Source organism: Zosterops lateralis (genome assembly GCF_965231275.1).
Source record: "Zosterops lateralis genome assembly, chromosome: 20".
Taxonomy (NCBI): Eukaryota; Metazoa; Chordata; class Aves; order Passeriformes; family Zosteropidae; genus Zosterops; species Zosterops lateralis.
The window spans coordinates 3,203,831-3,227,883 of record NC_139780.1 but is presented as its reverse complement, the minus strand read 5'-3'; the positions used below and the strand labels follow the sequence as shown (position 1 = coordinate 3,227,883).

Genomic DNA, 24,053 nt, shown 5'->3' with positions numbered 1-24,053 from the left:
TTCAATTGGACTTTTAGATTTAAGACCATTTTTCTCTGAAATATTAACTATAATGCATATTTTAGAAAGAAAAGTAAGTGCATGTTTTATTTTCAGTTAATAACTTGTCACTAACCCATGGGAGGGATTCATTCACCTTCAAAATAAAAACTGTGTTAACTTTTAAGGGACGATATATTTCTTTTCCCTCACAATTTTAAAATCTGCACCCTTGCCTAGAAATATCTGTATTTGGCTATAAATCCTCTCCAAGCAAAATAATTCTCCTTGAAAGAGAAAAATAATACCTCTTGTAGATAGAAGCCAAAAAGCAGGCAAAAATATCCATGTTGACCTAAGGAAAATGAAAGCGGTAAAACTGATGATCACACATAGGAAGGAAAGTTTCTTTAAAAATTCAATCAATACCTTAAAAATCATATTAGGCAAATGCAACCAGTGGGGAAAGGGGGGAAGGGAAAGATGGGCAGTGTGGGACTGGCACCTCAAGAGAATCTGATGGGCAGACTGTGAGCAGGGGAGGCAGAAAACTCATGTCCAGCCTCTGAGCCGGTTAAGAAGTTGTTTTTAAAATTTATCTTTCTCTGTTCTTCCTCGATTAGGTAAATAACCAAAGAAAAAGACAGCAAAGGTGTCACCTATTTCCTGGCTGCACAGCTTAATGCACAACTTTCTCTACATCTTGGGTATCTGAACCACTTGGAGTTTTTTTGTACAGAAGAAAACAGGTCTGGTCACCCCAAACGATCTCACCACAAGGCAAACTGGGGACTGACTCTTTGCTGAAGCACTGTCATCAGTGAAAATAATTCCACTGATTTCAATTGCCTTTGGATCAGGGCTTTACTTTTAAGAGTTTCTAGTTCCCTGACAGACACGGGAACCTTTATGCTCAATCCAGTGCTGGAACCTGCAAGACCTAAAACATTACTTGGAATGAGTGAGGCTCAGATGGGTTTGTGAGAGCAGAGGGCTGAGAGGGTTCAATGCATCCCAAAAACAAAACAATGCCAAAAAAATCAAGAAGAAAAATAACAGGCAAAAGGCAGGTGATTCTGCCTCAAGGGATTTCTAATGGTTGGGTTGCTGGGCTCACTGAAGCTCTGCCTAAGGGGGATGCATTTTTTATTAAGGAAATAACTTTCTAAACACAGAGCACTTCTAGTTCCATAGGGGAACAAATGGTTCGATTCCTACTGAAAACTTGAGAGGGCAGTGGAATGTGGCCCTGTGGCTCAGTCCTCCTGAGCTCCCTGTTGCTTCCCACCACCTCCTTCCAGTGGGGCTTTCTTGCCCTTTTTCTGTCCTGCTTCGGCTCTGGGATTTGGCCACACTTCCACCACCAGACTTATCTGAAACTTGATCCTGCTGTCTTTGGGCCTCTGAATTTATACAACCTATTGCACAGAATGATCAGACGCTTTGAATCTAGGTCAGAACACACTGACTGGATTGATTTAGCTATAGATATACTTCTTTATTATTATTATTATTTTATTTTCCCTCCCCTCTCCCCCTTCTCACCCTCCTGCCTTTTCCTGGAATAAAAGCAGGTCCTAAAAACAAGCCAGAGCATTATCAAAAAACCTGACAGCCTGCTTAGGAGGCTGAGCAGAGGTTTGCTGGGATATGCAACTTGTTTTACTATTGCTGCCACTATGGTATGACAACTGCTCACAACTTTGAATTCACAAAGGAAGAGAAAAAAAAAAATTATTCTTTCAGGGGTTTTGCTAAATTCTCTCCTCTTCTTTTCACTGCCTCGCTGAAAGGATCCATGAAGCTGCTGCACCAGAGGCCATGAAAGGTCACAATCTCTGTGGGATGCTGTAAAGCAGAGACTGAGAGGGGTTGGTGGTGATCTATTGATGTGTCTGTAATAACAACAAGAATAAAACGGTAGCCATAAACCTTTCATCCTGGGGGGTCCCACAGAGCTTTTCAGAATGGGGGCCGGATCCAGAGAGGTGCTGAGGGCCTCACCCAGCCATAAAAGCACAGCAGATGCTGATGGCCACAGCCCTGCAGCCCAGGGCTGGGCACCTGGCAGGATCTGTCCCCTCCAGGGCACAGGAACCACTCTGTGCCCAGGCTGTCCCTTCCCTGGGAGGTCCCCGTGGCACTCTGGCTGCACAAAGCTGATTGAACCGGTGTGTGAGTGGCCAGCACGACAACACTCAGGAGTGAACCGGCCCCAATTCCAAGCTTGGCATAAAGGAGGGAGGAGAAAGGAAGAGGAAATAATTCACTAACGGCATCCCATGCGGGTTAAATGTCCCATCCATCCTGATCAATGAGAACACTGGCGGTCCTTTACCCGTGACACAAAGGGGTCAGCAAGGTTCAGCTGCTGTGCCCCTCCTGCCTCCTCCCCAGCCCTGGCTGGCTCTGGGGGTGGTGGGTGTGAGGCAGAGGGAAGCAGGGCTGACACGCTCACCTCTGCTCCGCAGGGCTGTAGGTCTGTCCTTGCTGGCAGCTGCTGATGGTGATGGGGTCGAAGTTGTGGAAGGAACGCAGGGCCACCCCGGAGATGGCCACAAACTGGGAGCTGAAGCTAATGAGGACAGCCTGGGTGTGATAAAAAGGGTGACTGAGGTCATGGATGACGGGGATAATCAGGGGATTGTTCCTGCAGCTCAGGACGTGGACACCTGCCAGAGGAGAGACAAGATCAGAGGAAGGGTCAGGCTTAACACAATTGCTTCCCAAAGCTGTGGGCACTTCAGAGGCATTTCACCCAGAGGAACGGCCCTATAGAGCTGAAAAGTTATGGTAAGCTGCCTGGAGGGGCTTCCCAAATCGCTCCGGAGAGCTTAGCAAGAGAAGCAGATCCCTCCAGACAGCTGAAGAAAGGCTGCCATTCTCTCCGCGAGCGCGGCAGGCCTTCGGAGCCGCTCCTTTAGACCACAGCTACGTCCCCATTGTGCTCTGCTAAAGCAGGAGCAACCAGCACGGGGGAAGCAGAGTCCCACTATTGTAAAACGGGTCCTGGAGGACACTTGGAGCCTTTATGTGCAGGATCAAACAGCGCCGGCAGGCTGGGGGGCTTTGTGCACCAGGGCCGGGGCACCAGCAGCTCATTTGGAGCTGTGCATGTCATTAGCACTCAGTGGAAAACTTTTTTTTTTTGCATGAGTTTTGCATTAAATTTGCCCAGATTTGTTTTTTTTTTCTTCAATAGTTTTGAGCCTTAGGGTATCTCGTTCTTTGCAAGGAAAAGCAGATTTGGTCCTGGAGATAGAAATGAGGGTGATGGAGCCATTGAGGATTTTTACAGGTGATGTCACTCGAGAAGAAAAGAATTGTGTCTTGGGGAAATAAAAGCATCTCAAGGTTGCAGTGCACAGAAACACCAGAGAGGTGGCAGGGAGACTTCTGAATCCCTTTTGTCCGGTGGAGAAGGCACTCAGTGACAGCTGGGAAGAAATTCCCACTTTCAGGTAGAAGCAACCTGAATTCAAATGGGCCGAACCCATCTCAGGGGGAAGGCAGAGGACAGACAGCTGTCGGCTGCCCTCAAAATTCATTAATTGAGATTCATGGCCTGCTGGCTGCCTGCAAGGCTCTGCCTCCACAGCTCCATGGCATCACTCCGAGGATCAGCTTGGCTCCAGATCCATTTGCTTCACTGGAGCTCCCCCAGCAATGGCTTTGGCCCAGGCCCCTTGGCTACCCTGATACACTTACAAATTTGAAAATAAAATAAATTCTATTTGCATGTTTAACTGGCTCAGGGATTTCTGTTATTATTTTTTTTCCCCCAGTTCGGATTTCTTGACTCAAAAGGGAAGGAATAAAAAGGCTTTCATTTTTCTGCTTAGAAAGTGATTTCCTGTGAATTAAGACACGCTCTTTAAACATCTATCTCCCACCCTCTACTTAAAAAAAAAAATAAAATCTTCCTGTAATAAAAAAATAAAATAAAAAAGCAAGCCTCTTTTTGTTTTGGTCTTCACTTGACCCTGAAATAACCTCCCTGTCTACTTGCCTCCCACAGGTCTTTTGATATCAGCTCCTTGTGGAACAGCGCACGTTTCTCACTTACAAACAGGTGCAGTTAATACTCAAAATCCCGGGTTCCCAAATTCCTTGGAAGTTTCTGCCTTCTCTGATGGAAAGCCAAGAACGACCTTATGGTATGAGGCTGTTTATTCACTTCTATTTCATTCCTTGCACTCAGGTGGTGTCCACAACAGAACAGACCCTCAGAGCTGTGCTGCTTTGCTGGTTATTTCTGGCCCTGACCAGGAAAACAGTGGCTGGACAGGTCAGGGATTTTTTAATTCCAGGTGCCCATGGGGGCAGCCAGAGCTGTCTCGGGATCACCCCTAATTCTGTGGCTCTGCCTCATCTGTTCAGCTCAGCAGCTGAGCCCTGGTGTCTATGATGGCTCTGAACCAGCAGTGCTGAGGTATTTGCAATCCCAACCTCTCCATCTTCTATCAGGACTTAGAAGAAACTTCACATTATTTTCTAGGAGTCCACTTGTTCTGATCAAGGCAGGAAGCTGCCTGTCTGGATAGGCTGCGCTTTGCTCATGTCTTTAGCACACTGAGGACTGATCAAGATTTAAATTATTGCTGCCTCCTTTTGGATGTACTTTTAGTTTGCCACGAACTCCTGCTCAAGGTTCATTGAGTGTCTCAGTCAGTCCTGCCCCTAGTGCATGCCAACATTTCCATCTCAGCTGCAGTTTCCAGCTTGCCATGGTGATAATTCAAGCACGTGAAATACAATATTCAGGAAAAGGACTTCATGTCACTGTCAGAACTCAGACAGGACAGCAATGGTGAGCTCTGCCTGAGTGAGAACTGCTGGGTAGCCCACCTACACCTCTCCTCTGCTCCAGGCAGCCTCTTCAGAAAGGTCAAAGGGGCTTTTCCATGATGAAAGCAGCATTTCAGCTGGGAGGACATCCAGACATCAGGCCGAGCCATGCCAAACTCATGTTGCAACTTCATTGAAGATTTCAAAACCTAACCCTCAGTTTCCTCTTTGCTCCTCTTTCTTGTTCTCTTTCTCTCCCAGTCTGCCTGTCTGCCCCTATAAAATGTCACATTAAGTACTGCTGGCATGCTCGTGTTGCCATCATTTATTTCTCAGAGGGATAGAGCTATGTGCCACTGTTTTGCAAAAGGAGGGTGAGATTAATCCAAGGGCTCTGGCAAACTGGGAGCCATCCTGACTCAACCTGCACAACTTGCTACAAATGTCAGTTTGTTCTTGGACAACAAGACACCACACGCAATTCCTTTGTTGTTTTGTTTTTTTTTTTTTTCCCACTAAATTCTGTATTATTCTGGATGCTCACCCAACACCTGTCACTCTGTGTCCCTTCTCTTTCTCATCACTGGTGGGAAGCTCATTTGAGTTTCAGCTCATTAAAATTGAAATGCTATGGTAAAACAGAAAGCTGGGGGGGATGGGAGTTATGTTGCCTTAAAAATTGCTCTCAAGGTGACCTGGCCAGCTTTCTCCTCAGTGGGGAAAAAAAAAAAAAAAAAAAAAAAAACCACGCAGAGAACATCTGGAAAGGGATTATGCAAGTCCTACCCTGACACAGAGTTGGGAGCCAGGGAGAGCTCCTGGGTTCTGGAGCTTAAATGAAGCCTGGATCAATTCACCAGACACAACTCCCCCAGTTTAGGGCCCCGTGCCAAGGGCAGAGACAAATCCTGTCTATCCCAGCACTTCAGCACAAGCACAGGTCCTGCTTCTGTCAGGCACATCTGCTTGAGGCCACACCAGGAGCCCTGGGGTTGGACTCTCACCACCTGAAACACTTCACCTGGGGAATGCTGGGCCATTAAATGGCTCTGGAGACCTCCCTGCAAGCAGGACTGGAGATCACCCAGCACTCCCTGGGAAACAGGAGCCTTTGCTGCAGCAGCTGCTGCAGGTCCCTCACTCCCTGCTCACAGGGGTGCATCTGTAGCACCATCAGTGTCCCTCCAGGGCAGTGCTGGGTGTGAAGCATTGAGATAGTGCTGATTTTAGTGGCTGAAGAGGAGCTAATCACCTCTGAACAGATAGTGAACAGCTATGGAGAAAAGTCTGTATAAAGTAACACATCATTTTCAACAAACTCTAGTGAGATTCAGGGCTTGGAGCATTGAACAAGCACCTTTTTTTGTCTAATTCTGAAAAAACTGAGCAGGAGTACTGGTGAAAGGGGGCATCACCAGATTAAGCAAGCAGTAAAGAGGGGGGTTAATACAACACAGTCTTACCAAGGTCGTGGCTTTGCTCTTTGGTGTCAAACAGCTGCACACCGATGGTCTCCTGCTTCTGGTCCAGGTAGTAGGTCCCATCAGTGACCAAGTGAACAAGGACTGCTGCAGCCACCATAGGCTGGGAAAAATAAGCCTGGGAAAACACAAATCCCACAAAGCCTGAGGTGGAGAACTGTGGTGGGCTGTAAAAAATCCCCAGGAGTCAGTCCAGAACTTTTAAAAGAAGAATTCCCATCCCAGGTCACACAGAAATCTTCTCTTCCAATCTCTCCTACACAAACTAGATAAACTCAAGTCAAACAGCCCTGAAGCTGAACTCTCTCAGAAATTCAATAGCCCTGTCATACACAAGGGGACTTCACTACTGACTCTCTAGACAGTGCTCAGTGTTTTGCTCTTTTGCTCTAAACATACTTCAGAAAGGAGCAGCTTGGCCCTGGGAAGGCTGGCCCACGATATTCAGCCTGCTGGAGAATCTTTGTGGAGACAGGCAAGGAGGAAACTTCTAAATGATGTGTGCACTTCCTACCTTCAGCCAGAAAATGGTCTGTGTCATGTGGGAGTACTGGAAGTTGGCTGTGCAGGGGTACCAGGCGTACTGGGACACACCATCGTTCAGGTCGATCACCTTGGTCCGACACATCTGCAGCAGGGAAAAAAAGAAAAACACTAAAACTGATGTAGAGGACAGCAAGGAAGGATTCTGACTGCTTGAAGTGGGGAAACAAAGTCCAGGTGCACTCCTAGGATAAAGTAATGCACAATAACCTTCTAAATATCATGGGATTATTCAAAATTAAGTTTCCAGGTCTTCCACCCCAGTAAGAAAAACTGAAATATGAACAGGAGCTAAAGACTCGCAGCAAGTGGATGGCAGCCAACAATCTCCTCTGAATTTGGTACCTTTGACAGCATTTAGAACAACTTTTCTCCCACTCAAATGGGCCAGGACTCTTTCCACTGGAGTCCAAATGAGCATCACTCCTGAACACCCCAGCTCCAGCACAGACAGTGTGGAGGTGCCTCCAGGGTGCTCCGGCACGTCCCTATTTAAACCTGATATTACTGTAACCCCAGAGGAACCTGCAGTTCCCTTTACATGGCCCTGTAAACTTGGAACCAGGTGTAGCCAGGAAAGTCCTGCCTCTAGAACCCAATTTAAGCCAATTGGCTTCTTCTTTCAACAGCCAGTTCTGCAAGTGGAATCACCTTCTTCCTACACCTGCAGCCTTCCCATGGCAGGCAGCAGTGGGATTGGAGGAAAACTGCTCTTTTCAGTAAAATACATGATTCCCAAGTCCTGTTATGGATGGAAAAAAAAAAAAAAAAAAAAAAAAAAAAAAAAGCGCCAGAATCTAAGTGCCAGAGAGTCTTGCAGTGCCATCAATATGTCAGGTGTGAAAATGAAAGCTACAAGAAATGGTCAGATTTACCCCGAAAATGCACTGCTCAGTGAAGCTGCTTCAAAAAAGAAGCATGAATGACCACAGCCTTCACCTCAAGGCAGACAGAAAAAAGGGAATGTCCACCATGGAAAAAGTTACTGCTGCCTTAGAGGGATACTTAGAGCTGAGGATCCTGGGGCATCTGAAAGGTACCTGTTGGATTCTCAGCCCTTTGAGAGAACTCACTGACTGTCATTACCACAGGAGAGATGGAATTCCTTGTGCTGATGTGCTGTCAGTAAAGCTTTTCTCATCAGCAATTTGATTATTAAGCCAAAAGGAGAACCCTGAAGTGAAACAAGATAATTAATAGCCACCCAAAATCCTATGACCACTCAATAACTGCATGGAAATGCCCTATTGGTCTCAGCAGGCAAAGTCTGGGCACTGCAAAGACAGCCTGGGATGCCTGGGAATGTGAAACCAGATTGGCTAAAAGTGAGGTAATCCCCTTTAAAATCTGAGTCCCTCAAGATCCAGCACAGAGGAATCTTACGGGCAAAACATAAATCAGCTTTAATGGGCTGGAAGAAGATTTTTAGTTTATTTATTTTTTGAAACAACTGGGACCAAGCTTCATTGAGGCTAGCCAGTGGATAGTGTTACATTTTACAGCAGAGCAAGGCTTTACACAAACTATCTTTGGCATTTGAAATCAAGGCCAGCAATTGGACATGAACTGTTTCGCAACTCTCCCTCCTTGCGTTTTCAGCAGCCTGTCTCTTGTTGGGAGCAGGGTTTGTAATACTTCTCCAGCTAGGGAATTTATCTTACCCACATCTGTAATATACATGGTCTGAGAGCTCTTTGACTTGAACAAAGGTCTCATTACTTTTATATGATTTTGTTCTTATTCTTGCTTCTCCTCCTGCTCTATTGGTCCAAAAAGGTGCTTTTTTAAGTGGCACTTAATGGATGAGTGAAAACTCGTATTAAGAAATCACCCAGACCTTCACCAAAAGTTTGATTCTAACCCAAAATAAACCCCTGCTGAGGTGGGCTGGAAATCTCAGATAACTTTTAAATGCCTTGTTTGATTTGTGTGTGTGTGTGAGCCCAAGCACTTTCTGCTTCTGCTGGAGAATATTAGCAAAAATCTGAGAATTGCATAAAGAGCCTGTGTTCAGGCCACGTGGGCTGTCAGACTGGCCTGGTTTGAGCAGGTTAGGTAAGCTTCCCCCTGCTGAGGTTGATCCATCACTACCCAGACAAGTGTTTCAAAGTGGTCCTGGGGTAAAAGGCTCTTTTAGAACAGTCTGCTTGAGAAGTGTGGGAAAAGTCTAACAGAGATGAATGGCTACAAGAGCCTCTTCTCCACTCGCTGCTGGCCAGTAAACTTAGCTAATGGCAAAACCAAGTTCTGTAAGTTTCCCTGAAAGCAATTGGATTGGATAAACAGCTCTTGTCACCTACAGACTCCACCATCTCACCAGGCTCCAACACAAGTGGTAAATCCATCCATCCCCATTTCAATTCTGCTGGGCACTGAATGTCACATCACACCTGCCAAGTCTGAGAATCACCTGCTGGAAGAGTCTTTCACACCTCTGCTTTTAAGGCATCCCTAGAATGTGGCAGCAGCCAGAAGGCCCCTATTAATTAGGTTAATGGTTGCACTCAATGATCTTAGAGATCTTTCCTAAGCTAAATGATTCTGTGCTTACTGCAGTACCGGCACTTTTAGAACTACAAGTTCCAATCGCCTGGAAGACAGAATATCTCATCTCTCGCCATTGCTATTCACAGGAATTCACATTTATGAGAAACAGATCATATCCCAACATCCTCCAGTTTGCTACAGTGATGCAAACCAGCAGCTAAAGCACCTGACAGCTGCCGAGAGGAGAACACATAGATAGACTTCTCATCTCAGGGTGTTACCAATCACTGAAGTATTTGCTTTGAAGAATGACAGCATCACTACACAGTCCTCCAAACTTCACTCACTGGGCTTATCCAGATCCTCAGACCCACACAGCAAACTGGGATATCCACAGGAGCTCAGTGTGTGCTCCAAAGTGTGCGGCGACTATTTGTGTCTAGTTACTGGAAGCCCATGTCATCCCCCTCCCGAGGAAGCTGCTTTCAATTAGAAGAGCTGATGTCTGTTCCTCTCAGAGGTTCAAATCCAGCTTGTCTCCCACCCACACATTTTGTACACAAACATTGCCAGACAGAATGATCAAGGCCAGGGAGCACTGTGGGATCTTCCCACAAGAGGGAATGCCTGGAGGATTCCCCTTGACTGATTTATACAACCTCTTGTCAATCAAAAGGCACAACATGTTCTTCAAACCGCCTCTCCTGTTTTCCTTCTCCCACTCAGGGGGACCGAGGAATGTGTCAGCAGAAAGGGAAAAGTGATATATTGGGAGCATTTAGCTTTTTGCCACATCAAAAACACATTTACTATTGCAATCAACTCCATTTCCTTCAAAGTAATATGGGAAAATTTGCTGAAGAGCAAATTTTGGAAGGCGCCCTTGTGAATGATTCCCAGCCATTCCGTGACTGCAGGCAATGTGAATTTGGGTTGATGGATTCCTGTTGCAGCTGAACTACAGGTTAAGGATCTCAAATCCCCTGGACTGGGCACTGGAATAGATCTCAGACCAAATGTGGCAGTGTATGGCTCCAGTACAACCTTCTGGACAGCACTTGGCTTCTCCAGGCCTGAACTCCCTGTCTGGAAGGTGAGGTTGATGTTCCCCCACACCACACAGGTGTGCTGAGGGTAAAAGCTGTGAGCCACAAAAAGATGCTCCGATGTCACTGAGAGCACACACAGGTGTGAGGATACAGCTCCCCACAGGAGTGGGCTAAAGGCAGACCCCATCCCACTCTGACCTCCCCACCAAGCAAGCACAGTCAGACACCTCAGTCTTTGCACACACTGCTGGTTCTCAGCATTGTAACATCAAAACAATTCTAAGTGCAGACAGAAAAGCTGCTATGTAAGCTCAGATGCTGCCCTACTCAGCTCTGGCACCGTGGTTGGAGAGGATGTGCCTGTCTGCATGCCCAGGGGCGGCTGGAAACAGAGCAAACCTCCAGTGCCCAGATCTGTCTGCTCCCAAAATCCCATCTGGTGAACCATGGCAGGGCTTCCTCCAGACCGTGTCCTCGAGCTCTGTCTGGCTGCGAGGGCCATCGTGGGCACTTGGTCAGGCAGTGGAGAGCATCCTCCTCCTGGAGAGGAGGGTAGAAGTGGAGATTGTGCTCCAAAAGGCTTCCTTTCCCCACTCCTTTCTACAGGGGACTGTGCTGCTGACACTTCTGCACTCAGACAACTCAGAGTTTTTCTGGGCTGTACCCTGTCCTGTTGGCAAAACTGCAACCATGGAGCAGGCAGGAACAAGATCACTTGGTAAAACCCACAGTACCAGCAATTTATTGAGCATAAAACATCCTCAGTGAGGCTGCAGAAGTGCACAGAAAAACTCACAGACTGATACAAAACCCATGGAGGAGGCATAAACAGAACATCTTCTCTTGTTTGAAGACAGAGCTAAAGAACAGATTTCAGCTGTAATACTGAAACCTAATTAATCTACAATATTTATCTGTTTGCTCTGCAGAATGTTATTTGTATTTAACTCAACACATGCCAGAGGACCCCAACCATGACATAAGCAGCATTTTAACACATTCCTTACAGTTGAAAACTTTCTCCCTGCCTTGCCAGACCAGGGCTCTGGCAGTCACCCAGACCTTTTATTCTTAAATATGTTATTGTTCTTGCTGACCTAAGGTTAATCTTACCCAAGGATGAGAAACCATGGTGCAGTTGCTAAATATCAGAAAGGTTCCTGCTTGTTTATTGCCCAATATTGTAAGGCAGCTTGACTGCCACATGGACACCACCCAGTTTGCCGACTGCAGCACAGACCTCCAATCTGTTCTCAAAGCTGTTGCACTGCTTTTCTCATTTAGGCTGGGAATTGGGTTGGAGTTAGGGAAAAATGAAGTTGCCTATATGAGTGAGCACCGAACCATTAAAAAGGCCACCATTTGGGCTCCAACAAACACCTCAGACCCCAGCCAATTTCTCTGACCATTTCAAACCTCAGGAGTCCAGAGAGCTCAAATGGAAATCGTACACATAGCAGCACAAAGGAATTTTGCTATGGGTTTTCTTCTAGATCCTGATCAGAAGTGCTTTCAGACAAGTGTCTTTATGAGATGTCTTTGTCAGTGGACTATCCCATCAGAAATCTGATTCCAGAGTTGCCTGCTCAGCTATGAATGTCAGTCTTGGCTCATTCCAGGTTGGCCTCTAAAACTTCAGGAAAACATTCAAAGATATTTTTCCCAAACTGGTTTTTATTTCCCACATTTAATTTTATGTGCACTAACAATGGGTTTCTGCTGCAGAAAATAAAATAAAAACCTGAAACCAAATCTGAGATTCAGCAGCAGACAGCCTAAGCATAAAATGAGGGAAGAAACCTGAGTTTCTCTCTTTCAACTACCTCCTTACCTTACAGTCCACTGCTACTTCCACAGCGGCAACTTCCCCTTCCTCTGATGCTCATCAACTGCAGCTTCTCCCCCAAAACTCTCCTCTGTGTCTGATAACACAGTTTTACTGTTTTATGCTCTTTGTCTGCTTTTGCCAGTTTTCATTGGGGTGCCTAAAGGTCTGATGGCAAAAGATGAAAAACTGCAGCGTGTCCTGCTCCAGGACAAAGGCATGTGGGCAGGTGATCCACAGAAAAGCTTTATCAACTGGAAGCTGATGAAACTCCTGGGGTAACACACTGATGCTATATTACTCCCAGATTCACTTGGCTCAGAAGTCAGAGGAAATCTCATCTGTCAATTTTCCCTGTGTAATGAAGAACAGGATTTGGCTGTGGGATTGGGAAGCAGCTTACATCTCCTGCAGGATGAAATAAAGCCCCTCTGCCAGTCCCTATGTCCAGTCTCAGCACGGCCACGTCCACTTTGAACCTGGAGCAGCTGATGTGTCTGGACCTTGCAGACTCAGTATTTTATTAGCATGATATTACAGCTTCCTTAGCACAGAGCCACAATTTTCAGCTGAAGATTTGGATGGATTTTCTAGTAATTGGAAAGTGACCTTTCTGTGAAAACACCACGGACAGGGCACCGATAGTTTGCCTGCAATGTGACATGATGATAAATTCCTCTACTTTACAACAATAGTGTTCATCTCCAAAGGGAAATTTCCTCAGATTTTTGGATGTAACACAGGGCTGTGATTCAGAAATGAGTAGGAGATGCAAAGGGCTATTTCATTTTGTCACATAAGTTGGTTTAGTTCAAGGCGAGCGAAAAGGAGCTACAGGGATTTCCATTAGATGATGGCCCAGATTGCATGTGTATTCAAGGTGTGTTATTAACTTTAGCTTTCTCAAAAATGCAGTTATTTCACTTCCAAAGAGCTGATATGAACAATATATTTCCATTTTTAAATCGTGCAGACCTGCATTCTTTGAGCTTCCCTTTGAATTTCTGTTATCTCCAGATTCAAAGCAAACTTCATTTAAAACCAGTGAGTTCAAATCAAAATCACATCAAACCATAAACTTCACATGGCATACCTGAAAAAAACTGTAAATCAGTTCTGACTGGCCCTATCCCAAACTCACATGGGCTTTGACAGCCAGCCAGGTGTAATCAAATATCTAGGATGCTTGCTGGACTCATGGAAAAAAAAACAATATGGAGTTTTGATTTTCCAACAAAACCCTAACCAGATGATTTTTGCACGGTTCAAAGGATCACCCCAAGGACATCAGTAAAGCCAAGGCCAGAAACTACAGAAAAATAGATTGAGAAAAAGAAGAAATAATTGCACTGATGGGATTTAAAAATCAACTCATCTTTTACGGCAGCCCACAAGCAAACCCCAGCATCTGCAGCTCCTGGGTTTTGCACTTGCCCCTGCTTCTTTTGCCATTCAGAGATATAAACTGAAAGGATGCAGAATCAAGAGACAGTTCTGAGTGCACAACACGGTCTCCTGTGCAGCACATGAAAGTGTAATCCAGCAATTTGACATGTGCTCCTGTTTATTCCTCTCAGACCGCTGCTATTTCTTCAACTCGGCAGCGGGACATAAAGATGCTGCTCTCAAACAACAGCGTCTTCCCTACCAGCACTGCTGGGATCTCACCTCAGAGCTGTAATTCCTAGAGTTAGCCCAGAATGGCATTCTGTTATTATGCTCAAATTCACAAATACTCCTGCTAGTAGCAGCAGCACCCCTGTAATGGGCTAGACAGACAGGATCAAGCAGCAGCACCCAAACAAGAACTTATGCCTTCAGTTCTGCCAGTATCAGCCTCATTAAAGCTAAAAGACATTTTCAAGCTGCAGCACAAGCTCCTGTCTACAACTTCCACATTACTGCTCACAGAAGTGTGAAGGCATTATAGACTGATAAGTGCTTTAGCAGACTGTATATCCATCCACTGGAGAGTGAGGTTAAACAAATACAGGAGCCAGAACATTATTGTTGGCTGAGCGCTCGGGTTCCCGAGCTGCCCGTCTCTAACTTGGACTGGCCAGGTCCACTGCAGCACAGCTTTGTGGAGCTGCGGGCCAAGGCTGGCTGTGGGGTGCTGCAGCAAAGCAAAACAATCCCATCCCATCAGCTTTCATCACCGAGGAGCAGAGCAAAAGCAAATTTTTTTTTTCGTTGTTTTTCCTTTGACTGGAGCGTTTTATTCGGGAGCAGCTGGCACCAGAAAGTCAAACTATCAAAGGCAGAATGTGGGCCACGCTTTAGGAGGATCTTAAATATATTTTTTGTTATTATATTCATGATTCTGGCTCACTAGATTCATTATATTTTTGCAGCTTCTGAGTTGGTGGGTTGGTACAATCCACTTGATAACATCCCCTCCTTCCTTCCCAGAGCTGGTCCCATACATTTGTTTGGATGAAGAAAACACACAGCCAGGTAGAGAAAGCATAAAAGCAACAACAACAAATCCCTTAAGATCTTGACTTCTCCACCTCAGTTCTGGCTGAGGTGAACAGAGATGCTTAGAAGCACATGGACAATGACACTGATAAAAAGAGATACATAAGAAAAAAAAAAAAAAAAAAAAAGCCACAAATCTTTCAGCTCTCAAGCAGGAAAACAAAACAAAACAAAACATTGCATTTATTTCCAGTAGAGTAGGAGCAAACCCTAAGTGTTGCCATAGCTCATCACAACTCCCTGCACCACCCTGAGGGCTCAGGAGGCACAGGAGCCACTTCCCAGAGATGTGAGCCAAGGCAGGTGCCACCCTGAGCCCTGCAGACCCCTGGCTAAAGCTGCGCCTGTGCCTGAGGCAAACAGCCTTGCAGTGGTTAATGTCAGCCCCGAACACATGATCACACTCAGAAAAGGTCAAAAGAGTGATTTTTCATTTAAAAACATCTGTGTGTTTAAAGAACAAAACTTTCTCATGTGCAGGAAAACCAGGGGTTTCCAGTACTTTTATTTCCAGAGTTAAAGCCGTGCTTTTCAGCTTTGTTTAGGGTTATGGTCCGTGTAAACACGCTGTGTAAACCACACGCAGCACTCAGCACACAGCACTTCCACAGGCAGGGATAATTGGGGGTGCAAATCTCTCCCTCCTGGCTCCTTTTCCCTCTCCAGGCTGCTCCGCTTTCCCCACTGTGCTCCCAGTGAGCCAGCCAGACACCCTGTTGTTGTCCTTCCCTATATGAAGACGTACACATGCCTCTAATCCTGAGGGTGTAAGTCTGCTCTGGGCTGTCAACAGGCCTTAATTGGATACATCCAGGGAGATGAAACATTGGGAAGAGGCCCTGAATTTAATAGGAAAAGGGAAGGCTGCAGAGAGGCACCAGGGGAATGTGGAGGGGGGCTCAGAGGAGCTGCCCTGTGCTCCAGGGAGCAGTCACACCTCAGCTGGCAAAAACCTTTCAGTTCCCACCCAACTACCAGCCCTACATCAATGGATATTAATCGAGATTAAACCCTCTGGCTTGTTTTTCAATACTTGAAGACATGGCTTGTGGTATGCAAATCAAAAGGTTCCTTCTTGTTTTACTGGACTTTCCCCACCAAAACTGCAGAGTAAGGGAACCACCATCCTGCAAAAAAATTCCTCTGGATAGCTGCACCATCCAGGCAGAGTCCACAGGGCAGCTGCTGCCTCCAGCCCCTGAACATCTCCATCCATGAAAAAGGCTTTTCTGGGAATGCCTGTCACTCCCCTCTCACCTTGGAACAACCCTGGTTGCTCTGATAAACCCCAAACTCCAACAGATTAAGCCAAAGTACTTGGAGCATTTAGTCCTTGACGTCCCAGGTTTGTAGGGGAGGTCACAGGAAATCCCAGCTCCTCCCAGAAGAAGTTACTGGGGGAATTAAAGTGTTGTGTGAAAGAGGAAGCTCACAGCTCCTTCAGCCTCACTGCCCTTCAGGAGCAGGCTCTGAGAAGATGGACTGGGAGCAGAGGGGGTGAAGGATCATCCATCTGCCAAGGCTCAGCCTTTCTCACCAGGAACAACCACTGGCAAACAGGTGAATTTCCAGAGTGAGGCTTTCCCTCTCCAGCTGGTAGAGCTCACAGTGTGCACACAGTGACAGAGCAGCTCTGCTGGAAGACCAAATGCTTCAAAGGGGTTTTGGACGGACAAAGGTGGGAAGAAGATCATCTCTACCCTGAGCTTCACCTTCCCCTCTCTGAAGAGTGACTTGTCTCCCCTGAGTGTGATGATGCAAGGGTTAATTACCAAAAAAATGGAAAAATGACATTGACTGCCAGCAGTGCTAAGTGTAGGGATTTTGGCCCAATGACCAAAATAGCTGAGCAGAACTTGATGTTCTCCTGAGCTGAGGGTTCTCCCAGAGAGGAGGTACATGTGGGGACAGATAATAGCACTGATCCTGCAAATAACCATTTCCTGGCACGTGTGAGAGCTTGGAGCCAGACCCTGAGATGATGGTGGAAACCCAGTCCCCAGGAGATTCCTGCTGATAGCACGGGGGAGCTGGGCCACTTACCAGATGTGAATTTGAATTACCAGGGTGAATCATGTCTTCTTATCAGATTCCCCACTGAAATGACCTCAGAGGAAAGAGAGGTCCTCCAGCTTTGCAGGCAGCACTTCCAAAAGTGAGCACAGATGCAGGGTTCCTCCACAGTCACAGCTCCAACTGGGGCAGCACAGTTCAGGAGAGACTTGGAGCAGTTCAACAGTGTATCCAAATGGTTCCCACTTTGTTTGTTGGGTTTTTTTCATGTGTATTATTATTATTATTATTATTATTATTATTATTATTGAAGCTGATTCTTATTTTCAGGTGGGGACAGAGGGATTGACTCAAGATCCTTTCAGGACAGTACTGGGTAAACACCATTCTCCAAAACCATGCCTTTTAGAGACATCCTAAGATGAACACCCTGAAATTCATTGGCATTCAAAATACGAGGTGTCTTATGACAATGTGGGCTAAAATGCCTATGGTACTCCAAACAAGTGGTGCAGACAATCCTTCATTTACAAGGAAAAAAAAAAAGAATTCTTCTCTCCTGGCATGAGAAAGTTTACTTTCAGCTTAAAGAAATGACCGTGTGGTTTTGAGGATGGCATTCCGTTCTGCTGGAGAGCAGCACCCTGCCTGCCTGTACATCCGTGGTTTTGTAGCTACATTACAACCCTGGAGAGCTCTGTTTACATATTTGACATGTTTCCTTGTGCAGAACATGAAACCAAATTACAGAGTAAAAGCCATTATGGCTTTGCTCTTGCACCCTTTTCCATCCCCTTCTCCCATTGCTTGGTTTAGATCTATCTGGGCCCTTTTTAATTGCACTGGCAGTGCTTCGGGCAGGTTAATTTGCTGTTGCACAGGGAAATCATGGAAAAGCTGGTGAAGCCACATGCCAGGGAGCAGGGAGAAGACGGCCGGGCCGGGGGCGGGATGAGAAATGCCGAGGACCCTTCACGCATGAACAAAGCAGACGTGTCGGTGCATTTATGCAAAACCATTCCGCCCTGAATGGAGAGGGACCCAAGACAAACAACCCGGATGGGATGCAGGGGAGCTATCCCACGCTCACGGCTGGACATGCTCTGCATCCCAAGGCTTGTCAGCAGCAGCAGCAGACGGGGAGAGTGGCAGGTTGAGGGGCAAGGGCCGAGGAGGGGGGTCTCCTTTCAGAGGAGTGCATGTTAATGAGCAGTGCCTCTGTTGGGGGGTCTGGCTGCCCGGCTCGCCGATGCCAGGGGGGTCCAAGCTGTTCTCTATTGATGCCTCTAATCTGGGTGGGTGGCTGGGTGTACAGCAGATATGATCATAAAATGGTAATTTACTTCCTAAAGAAGCACATAATCCCTATTGCTGCCCAAGACAATATTCCTTTCTTGCCTTTCTTCTTGCTTCTGGAAACAACGAATGGCATGGAATTCTGCTCTTGTTTCATTAGTGCTAAATGTCTCTTGGTTCTAGGGAGATGGGACCAATTTCCGGCACCTGAGGATTTTTGGTTTGACCTTCATCTCTGAAAAAGTCGGATTGAACCTCTCTGAGAGTACGGTTGGCTGCTTTGCTCTCTGCATCATTCTTTGTTTCTTTTATCTATTTTCTCTACAGTACACAAAGGGAACACAGTGTACCAGCCCCTGGTACTCACTGTTCTGTTTCCCTTAGATGACTTGCATATGTGCTCTTGAAAAATTATTCTAAAAAACCAAGGGGGGGAAGGGAGTGGAAAGTAAAAAAAAAAAAATATATCCCTTGAGTGTTTGTCAAAATTGCTTGGAATCTCCTCTCACATCTCATTGTGTTCTCTCTGTCCTCCCCTTACACAAATCAGCCAGAGGCTACGACATCAGCCATGGGGTCTGAGCTTTACTCCAGCCAGGAGCAGAGGAGCACTGGAAGAAGCCATGGGGATGGAGAGGATCCTGTCTGTCCTGGCTGGGAGCAGGCAGCCAGGTGAGGGACAGCATCCTCCAGCCAGCTCTGAACTGAATTTAAGGGTAACGCTCTTGCTCAGCCAACTCTCTGCAAATGAGCCTTTTCCAAACCAGCCTACCTAGAAATCCAGTTTCTCATTTCATTTAGCTCCCCACAATGCTGAGATCATTCCTGAGTCATGGCACTGATGGCATACGACACATCCTTGTAGCATCCTTCACCCCGGACCCTTCTCATGGACACCTCCTCCAATGAGGCAGAGCAGCAAAGCAAACGTGCAAACAAGGACCAGCGCAGTTCCTTTGGCAGAAAGGTTTCAGAATCCAACTTTCCCAGAAATCCAGGTGGGAAGCAACATTTCCAGCCATTCAGGCAAGGAGATGGTGGGACAGTTTTCCAGTCCTTTTGTACTGGGAATGAACAGCCAAATTGTGCTAGGATCAAGACTGATTAATTCACAAACAGAATGATGTGAGGGGGCTGACAGAGCTGAAATGCAGATTTAATGACCTCAAACCCCTCCAGAGCTCTGCTCCCAGGCAGCAACTCTCAGAAAGCCCTGAACAGTTTTCTTTTTATCCAAGATAGGAACATTTCCCTTTCAAGACATCCTGAACTTCCTATTCCTTGGGAGGTTTAGGCTCAGTAATGCCCAGTGCCTGCAATGTCTCTGAAGGATTTTGAGATCTAATCCTCAAACAGTAGCTTTACCTTTCTGTGCTCCCATTCCCACCTCTATTAAATGGAACAGAAACCAAGCAATGTGGCTGTGATAAGGCTTAATTAATCACTGCACATTGAAAGAAAAAAAAATATGAAAAAAATATCATCACTTAATCCAACGAAGGAGCATTCCAGGCTGAATTTGCCTGACAGGGCCAGGCTCATGACGCAGCTCTCCAGCCTCAGGCAAAAGCCCAAATTGGCTGGCCTGTAGTTTCCAGGGGAAATGAAGACAAAATTTTGGACCCCTGGAACTAACTTTAGACTTAGAGACTGTGTAACCTAAGCTGAAGCCCTTTGGTGGATCAGCCAGTACTGGAAATGATCTCAGCTGCGTACAGCAAACCTACATTCCTCCTGTGACAGCCTGTGCACAGTGTCCAGTTCATCTTTTTCCAGAACTGGTCTCTGATCACTCATGGTTCCTCCATTAATGGTTTTTCTTAGTGGGATTCTGCCCTCATCCTCCAGAGCTTAGTGGTTCAAAGTCTGGCTCGGCTATAAATAACAAAGACATTTGCAAAGCAAATCATCTTATTAAAAATGGGGATTTTTTTATCCCTCCAACCACAACAAAACTCTTACCGTTGAAGAGCAACAGGACTTGGCTGTGAATTGGGAAGTTCAAAAAGGGCCACTTGCAGAGCCGACAGACAGACACCCTCCCTCTTCTCAGCAAGATCACCCCAAAGGAAAGGAATGGCTTCTCCATTAAAAGTTGCAGGTTTCCTCTCTTTCCACTTCTGTTCAGGATTACTCTATTTGCTGGCTCTGCTGGATCTTTGGGGAATTATCTTCAGCATTATATTTATTAGACAGAATAAAACTACATGGCAGAGAACTTCATCATCTTTCTCTTCGATTTTCTTATGGTATTTTCTTACCACTCTTGGAGCCCTTGCTCTACCATGTTATTTCTTTAAGTAGTCAGGATATTATTGTGCTTCTGTCTTCTCCTTTTGTGGGCTATTCCAGACACACTGCAATTCTAGACATCTTTGCTGCTGGTGGAAGTTTTGCTGCAGCAAGTCTGGATGAGTGCAATTGTGGGAACAGTAATGGGGCAGGAGGGGGCCTCTGTTTGTGGGAAAGATGTAATAAGAATCCTCTTCCACAACTTCTTACTCCATAGAAGCCCCTGTGGGGTACCCAGAGGAGAACAGGGTGTGTTCTTTAGTCCGGGAATGAAAACGAATCCCAGGATCTGTCTGTGCCCAGCAGCCTTGGGAAAGAGTCCCTGCTCTGTTAACTGTGCCTGAGCTGTGTGAGTTTTTCCATACACTTGAAAACCAAGCTCAAACAATGGCATAGGGAGAAAAAAAAAAATACTTATATATATATATATATATATGTTAAGTGTATATATATATATCTATAGTTACTTGGTCTAAACAACTTCTGCACAGCTGGGAGGAAATATAACAAAAGACAGTTTCTGGGGGACTGTCCCTCTAAATCACCAACCCACACCAACAGGCAAGTCTTGAGCACACATTGCTGTGACAGGAGTAACAAGGTCAGGAATCAGCTGCCTAAAACTCATTAGTTCCTTCCTATAGTTCTCTGTTGTAAAGGCCCAAAGGGAAGCTGCAGGTGAATCAGTTCTCCAAAAGCAGGAGTGCCACCAGCAAGAGGAAAAGAGAAATGGCATCTCCAGTGTTCTGTGATCAGCCTGCACTCACCTGCCTGTGCTCTGCTCACCCCAGCTGGACCATCCCTCCTGTAACAGGCCTGCCAGAGACTTCCTCCAGTGGCACATCTGTACAGACACCTTAGCAAAATATCCAGACCCTCCCTGCTCAGTACAACTGACTCCAGCAAGAAAGACTAACAGGAGCTAATGCCCTCACCCAGCATAAACTGTGGCAAAAGAAAACTGGTGTGCGAGGACAGGTTATTGCAAACTCACAGCAGAATCAGGAGGAGAAGAAAAGAAAAACAGCTCAAGAGTGAGCAAAGCCCTTATGGCTGAATTCCTCCTGCAGCTGACAACAGGTACTGAGCAGCATCTGCTTCCAGGTCTGTGAAGGGCACAAGATTAGAAATCAAACTGCAAAACTGCCCTGCACTGGTGTTTGCATTTCTGTGCTGGTGCAATGTTGCTGACTGGCCCTCTTTGGCTCTGAATATGATGCTGTCAGTACTGAGAATATTTCTTAATCAGCACTGGAGGGTGGCTGCCAGGAAAGTAGAAGTGTCTGTCTCTCAGTCTTGCTTCTGCAGAAAGGGTGATTGTTTAAAAGGGGGGGGGGCTGTTTGACCTTTCCATTTTTCAAATCTGTATCTCTTCGCCAAGACTGTGTCATTCTTTGTAAGCACTTTATTGTTCAAAACAAATCTTATACTGCGAGCTTTCTTTTTTATCTCCCTTACTATGTTGCCATTCGGCAGCCTCACACTAACAAGTGATGTAAGAGCCATCTCAAAGTAATAACCAAGTGCGGGTATCTAAGGAAAAGCCAGCTGCAGACACTGCCTGAACTGAGCAAAGAGGTCACAGAAACAGCCCTACCATAACAAAAAAGTGCTCTCCAGCTTGTGCTTATCAACAATCCCCTAGCAGTAAACAAGGCACATGGACAGATATTGCTGAGAGATAGCACAACGACCAACCAACCTGGGATGCAAACCCCTCAGAAAAAGCCTTGACAGAACTATGACAGTCATGCAGAGAACCTGGGGTTGAGATATCTAAGGATGAGAAACATTTTAAGTCAGGACATGCTTTAAATGTTTTAAAGAGCCTTGAGAAGGCTGGGGCGATGATGAGAGGCGGGGATGGCTGACAAACAGGCAGCTTATGTATTCTGTATATTGCTGGGCACTGCACTCAAACATATCTTTCATGGCATTCCTGATGAGAAGCCAACACAAATACCACTCTGATTAATCAGGAAGCTACCCAGCAACAACACGAAGAGTTTGCACAAGACCAACAAGCACACAACCTACTCTGAAAGTTATCTGGGTGAGGAAAGGTGCTCTTTTCATCAATACAGAAAACCCCTAAGGCCCAGTGCTTGTGCAGATAATGAAGCCAAACATGTTTACACACCAGTGATCATTACATGCAGTGATTAGAGGAGATCTTAGGTTAATTTTCATCTCCACAAGCTAACAGACTGATGACCTGCTGCCCCACCTAACCTCTCCAGAGTGACAAGTCAGGTGCTTTCCCAAGCCAACTGTATTGCTCCTGGGGGGAAACAAAAACTTTCCCAGCATCTATATGATTAAAAAGGTCAATGAACCCCATGCACTCAAACTGGTGTAATAGGACCAGCTGAGCTAAAGCAAAAATTCTTTTTGCTGGAAGCAAATAGCACACTGTTATCTCCCCAGGGGCCAGGCAATAACAGGAGGCATATTCCCATTCACTCTGCCAGTGTGTGATATGCCACTGCTCTGCCTATAAATACAACAGCTTTTTTTGCCCTTTTTTTTTAGTTGTTGTTGTTGTTTTTAAAACAAGGCTGTGACAACTTAATCTCATCTGGGTACAACAAACATGCCTGAGTTGTGGCTACACAGCAGGGCTTTCTGTTGTGTGCGTGTGTGGTGGTGGGTTTTCCACCACAGGACCATATGTTACCTACTGTGTGCTGTGGCTGAGCTCCTACCAGTGCTTCAGAGAAAACCAGGGCAGCTCTGGAGCAGCTGCAGAGGGGCAGAATGCCTGGAAACATGCCCAGAAAACAGCACCTGAGCTGGAGCCACTGGCCTTTGGTCTGCACAGGGAGCTTGAATGAGAAAGAAGTTGTGAAGGCACAAGCAAGGGTCCAGAGGAAAGTTCCTTTTACAGTGTGAAATAATAAATGAGACCATGACAAAAAGTCAATACTGGGCTCAGGATTCTGTCTTGATACTCTGCCAGCTAACCACGCTTTGTGCATTTAGAACTGACCTGGTCATTAATTTGTTACAGACTTGTGCAATGTGAGCAAGGCCAAGTCTCTTGCATAAAGATGTTTTCTCTTGCAAGCCAACTGGAAATGCTTAACATCTACTATTCACAGAGAGATCTGCTTGTCATATCTGTGACACGGCACTCCTCTCTGCACTGCCCACTCAAGACACCTCCTGGATAATTGGATTCTTAGAAAAACTTTTCTGCATCCAACCAGAAGTCAGCCAAAGTTGATTAGGTGTGATAAGTTTTCCATCTCTAATAAGGGAGAGCAGTGGGGGCTGAAGGAGGAATATACAAAGCAGCTCTCATATATGAAGATCCTTTCTCTCTAAAAATCATCAACAAGCAATGTGGGCTTTCCCAAATCAGGTTGCATCTGCATCTGCATCATGTACAGCTCTGTTTTCCAGACATTTAGCTAATGTTTTTTTTTTTAACTCATTTGGTTCTAATTCTCTCAAAGAGACAAAAGGTAAAGTTATGGTAACTGGAGCTATTTATGTTACAAAGGAGACATAGGAGAAGGGGGTTAAAGCTAATGAATGGCTTTGGGAATGGACAGGACCTTTCTCAGAATAGAACAATAGGGTGCTTTTATGGAACTGGGAGGCAGAAAACACAAAACTATTAAAAAAGAAAGAACACTCTTTTGTATTATTCGGCATTAGCCTTCAGAACTCATTGCCACAAGCTCGTTCCCAGTGCTTGCTGTGAAGAGCCCGTCTATCTCTGAGGTGATGATGGTTGGGAGAGGTGACTCCTGCACAGCTCTTTGAATCAATCCAGCCACAACTTCAGCCAGTTCCAGTTGGGTGACTGGGGCT

At 45.9% G+C, this 24,053-nt stretch overlaps 1 protein-coding gene across 1 annotated transcript in view; it reads right to left on the bottom strand.

Moving 5' to 3' along the window:
- PAPPA (pappalysin 1) overlaps window positions 1–24,053 on the bottom strand; it is a 179,217-nt gene that overhangs the window by 49,678 nt on the left and 105,486 nt on the right. Inside the window, exons 11-13 of the mRNA XM_083875991.1 lie at window positions 6,763–6,876; window positions 6,231–6,366; window positions 2,438–2,651 (exon numbers count right to left, since the gene is read on the bottom strand). Of these exons, the coding sequence (XP_083732117.1) occupies window positions 2,438–2,651; window positions 6,231–6,366; window positions 6,763–6,876 (464 nt within the window). The remainder of the gene's footprint in view (window positions 1–2,437; window positions 2,652–6,230; window positions 6,367–6,762; window positions 6,877–24,053) is intronic.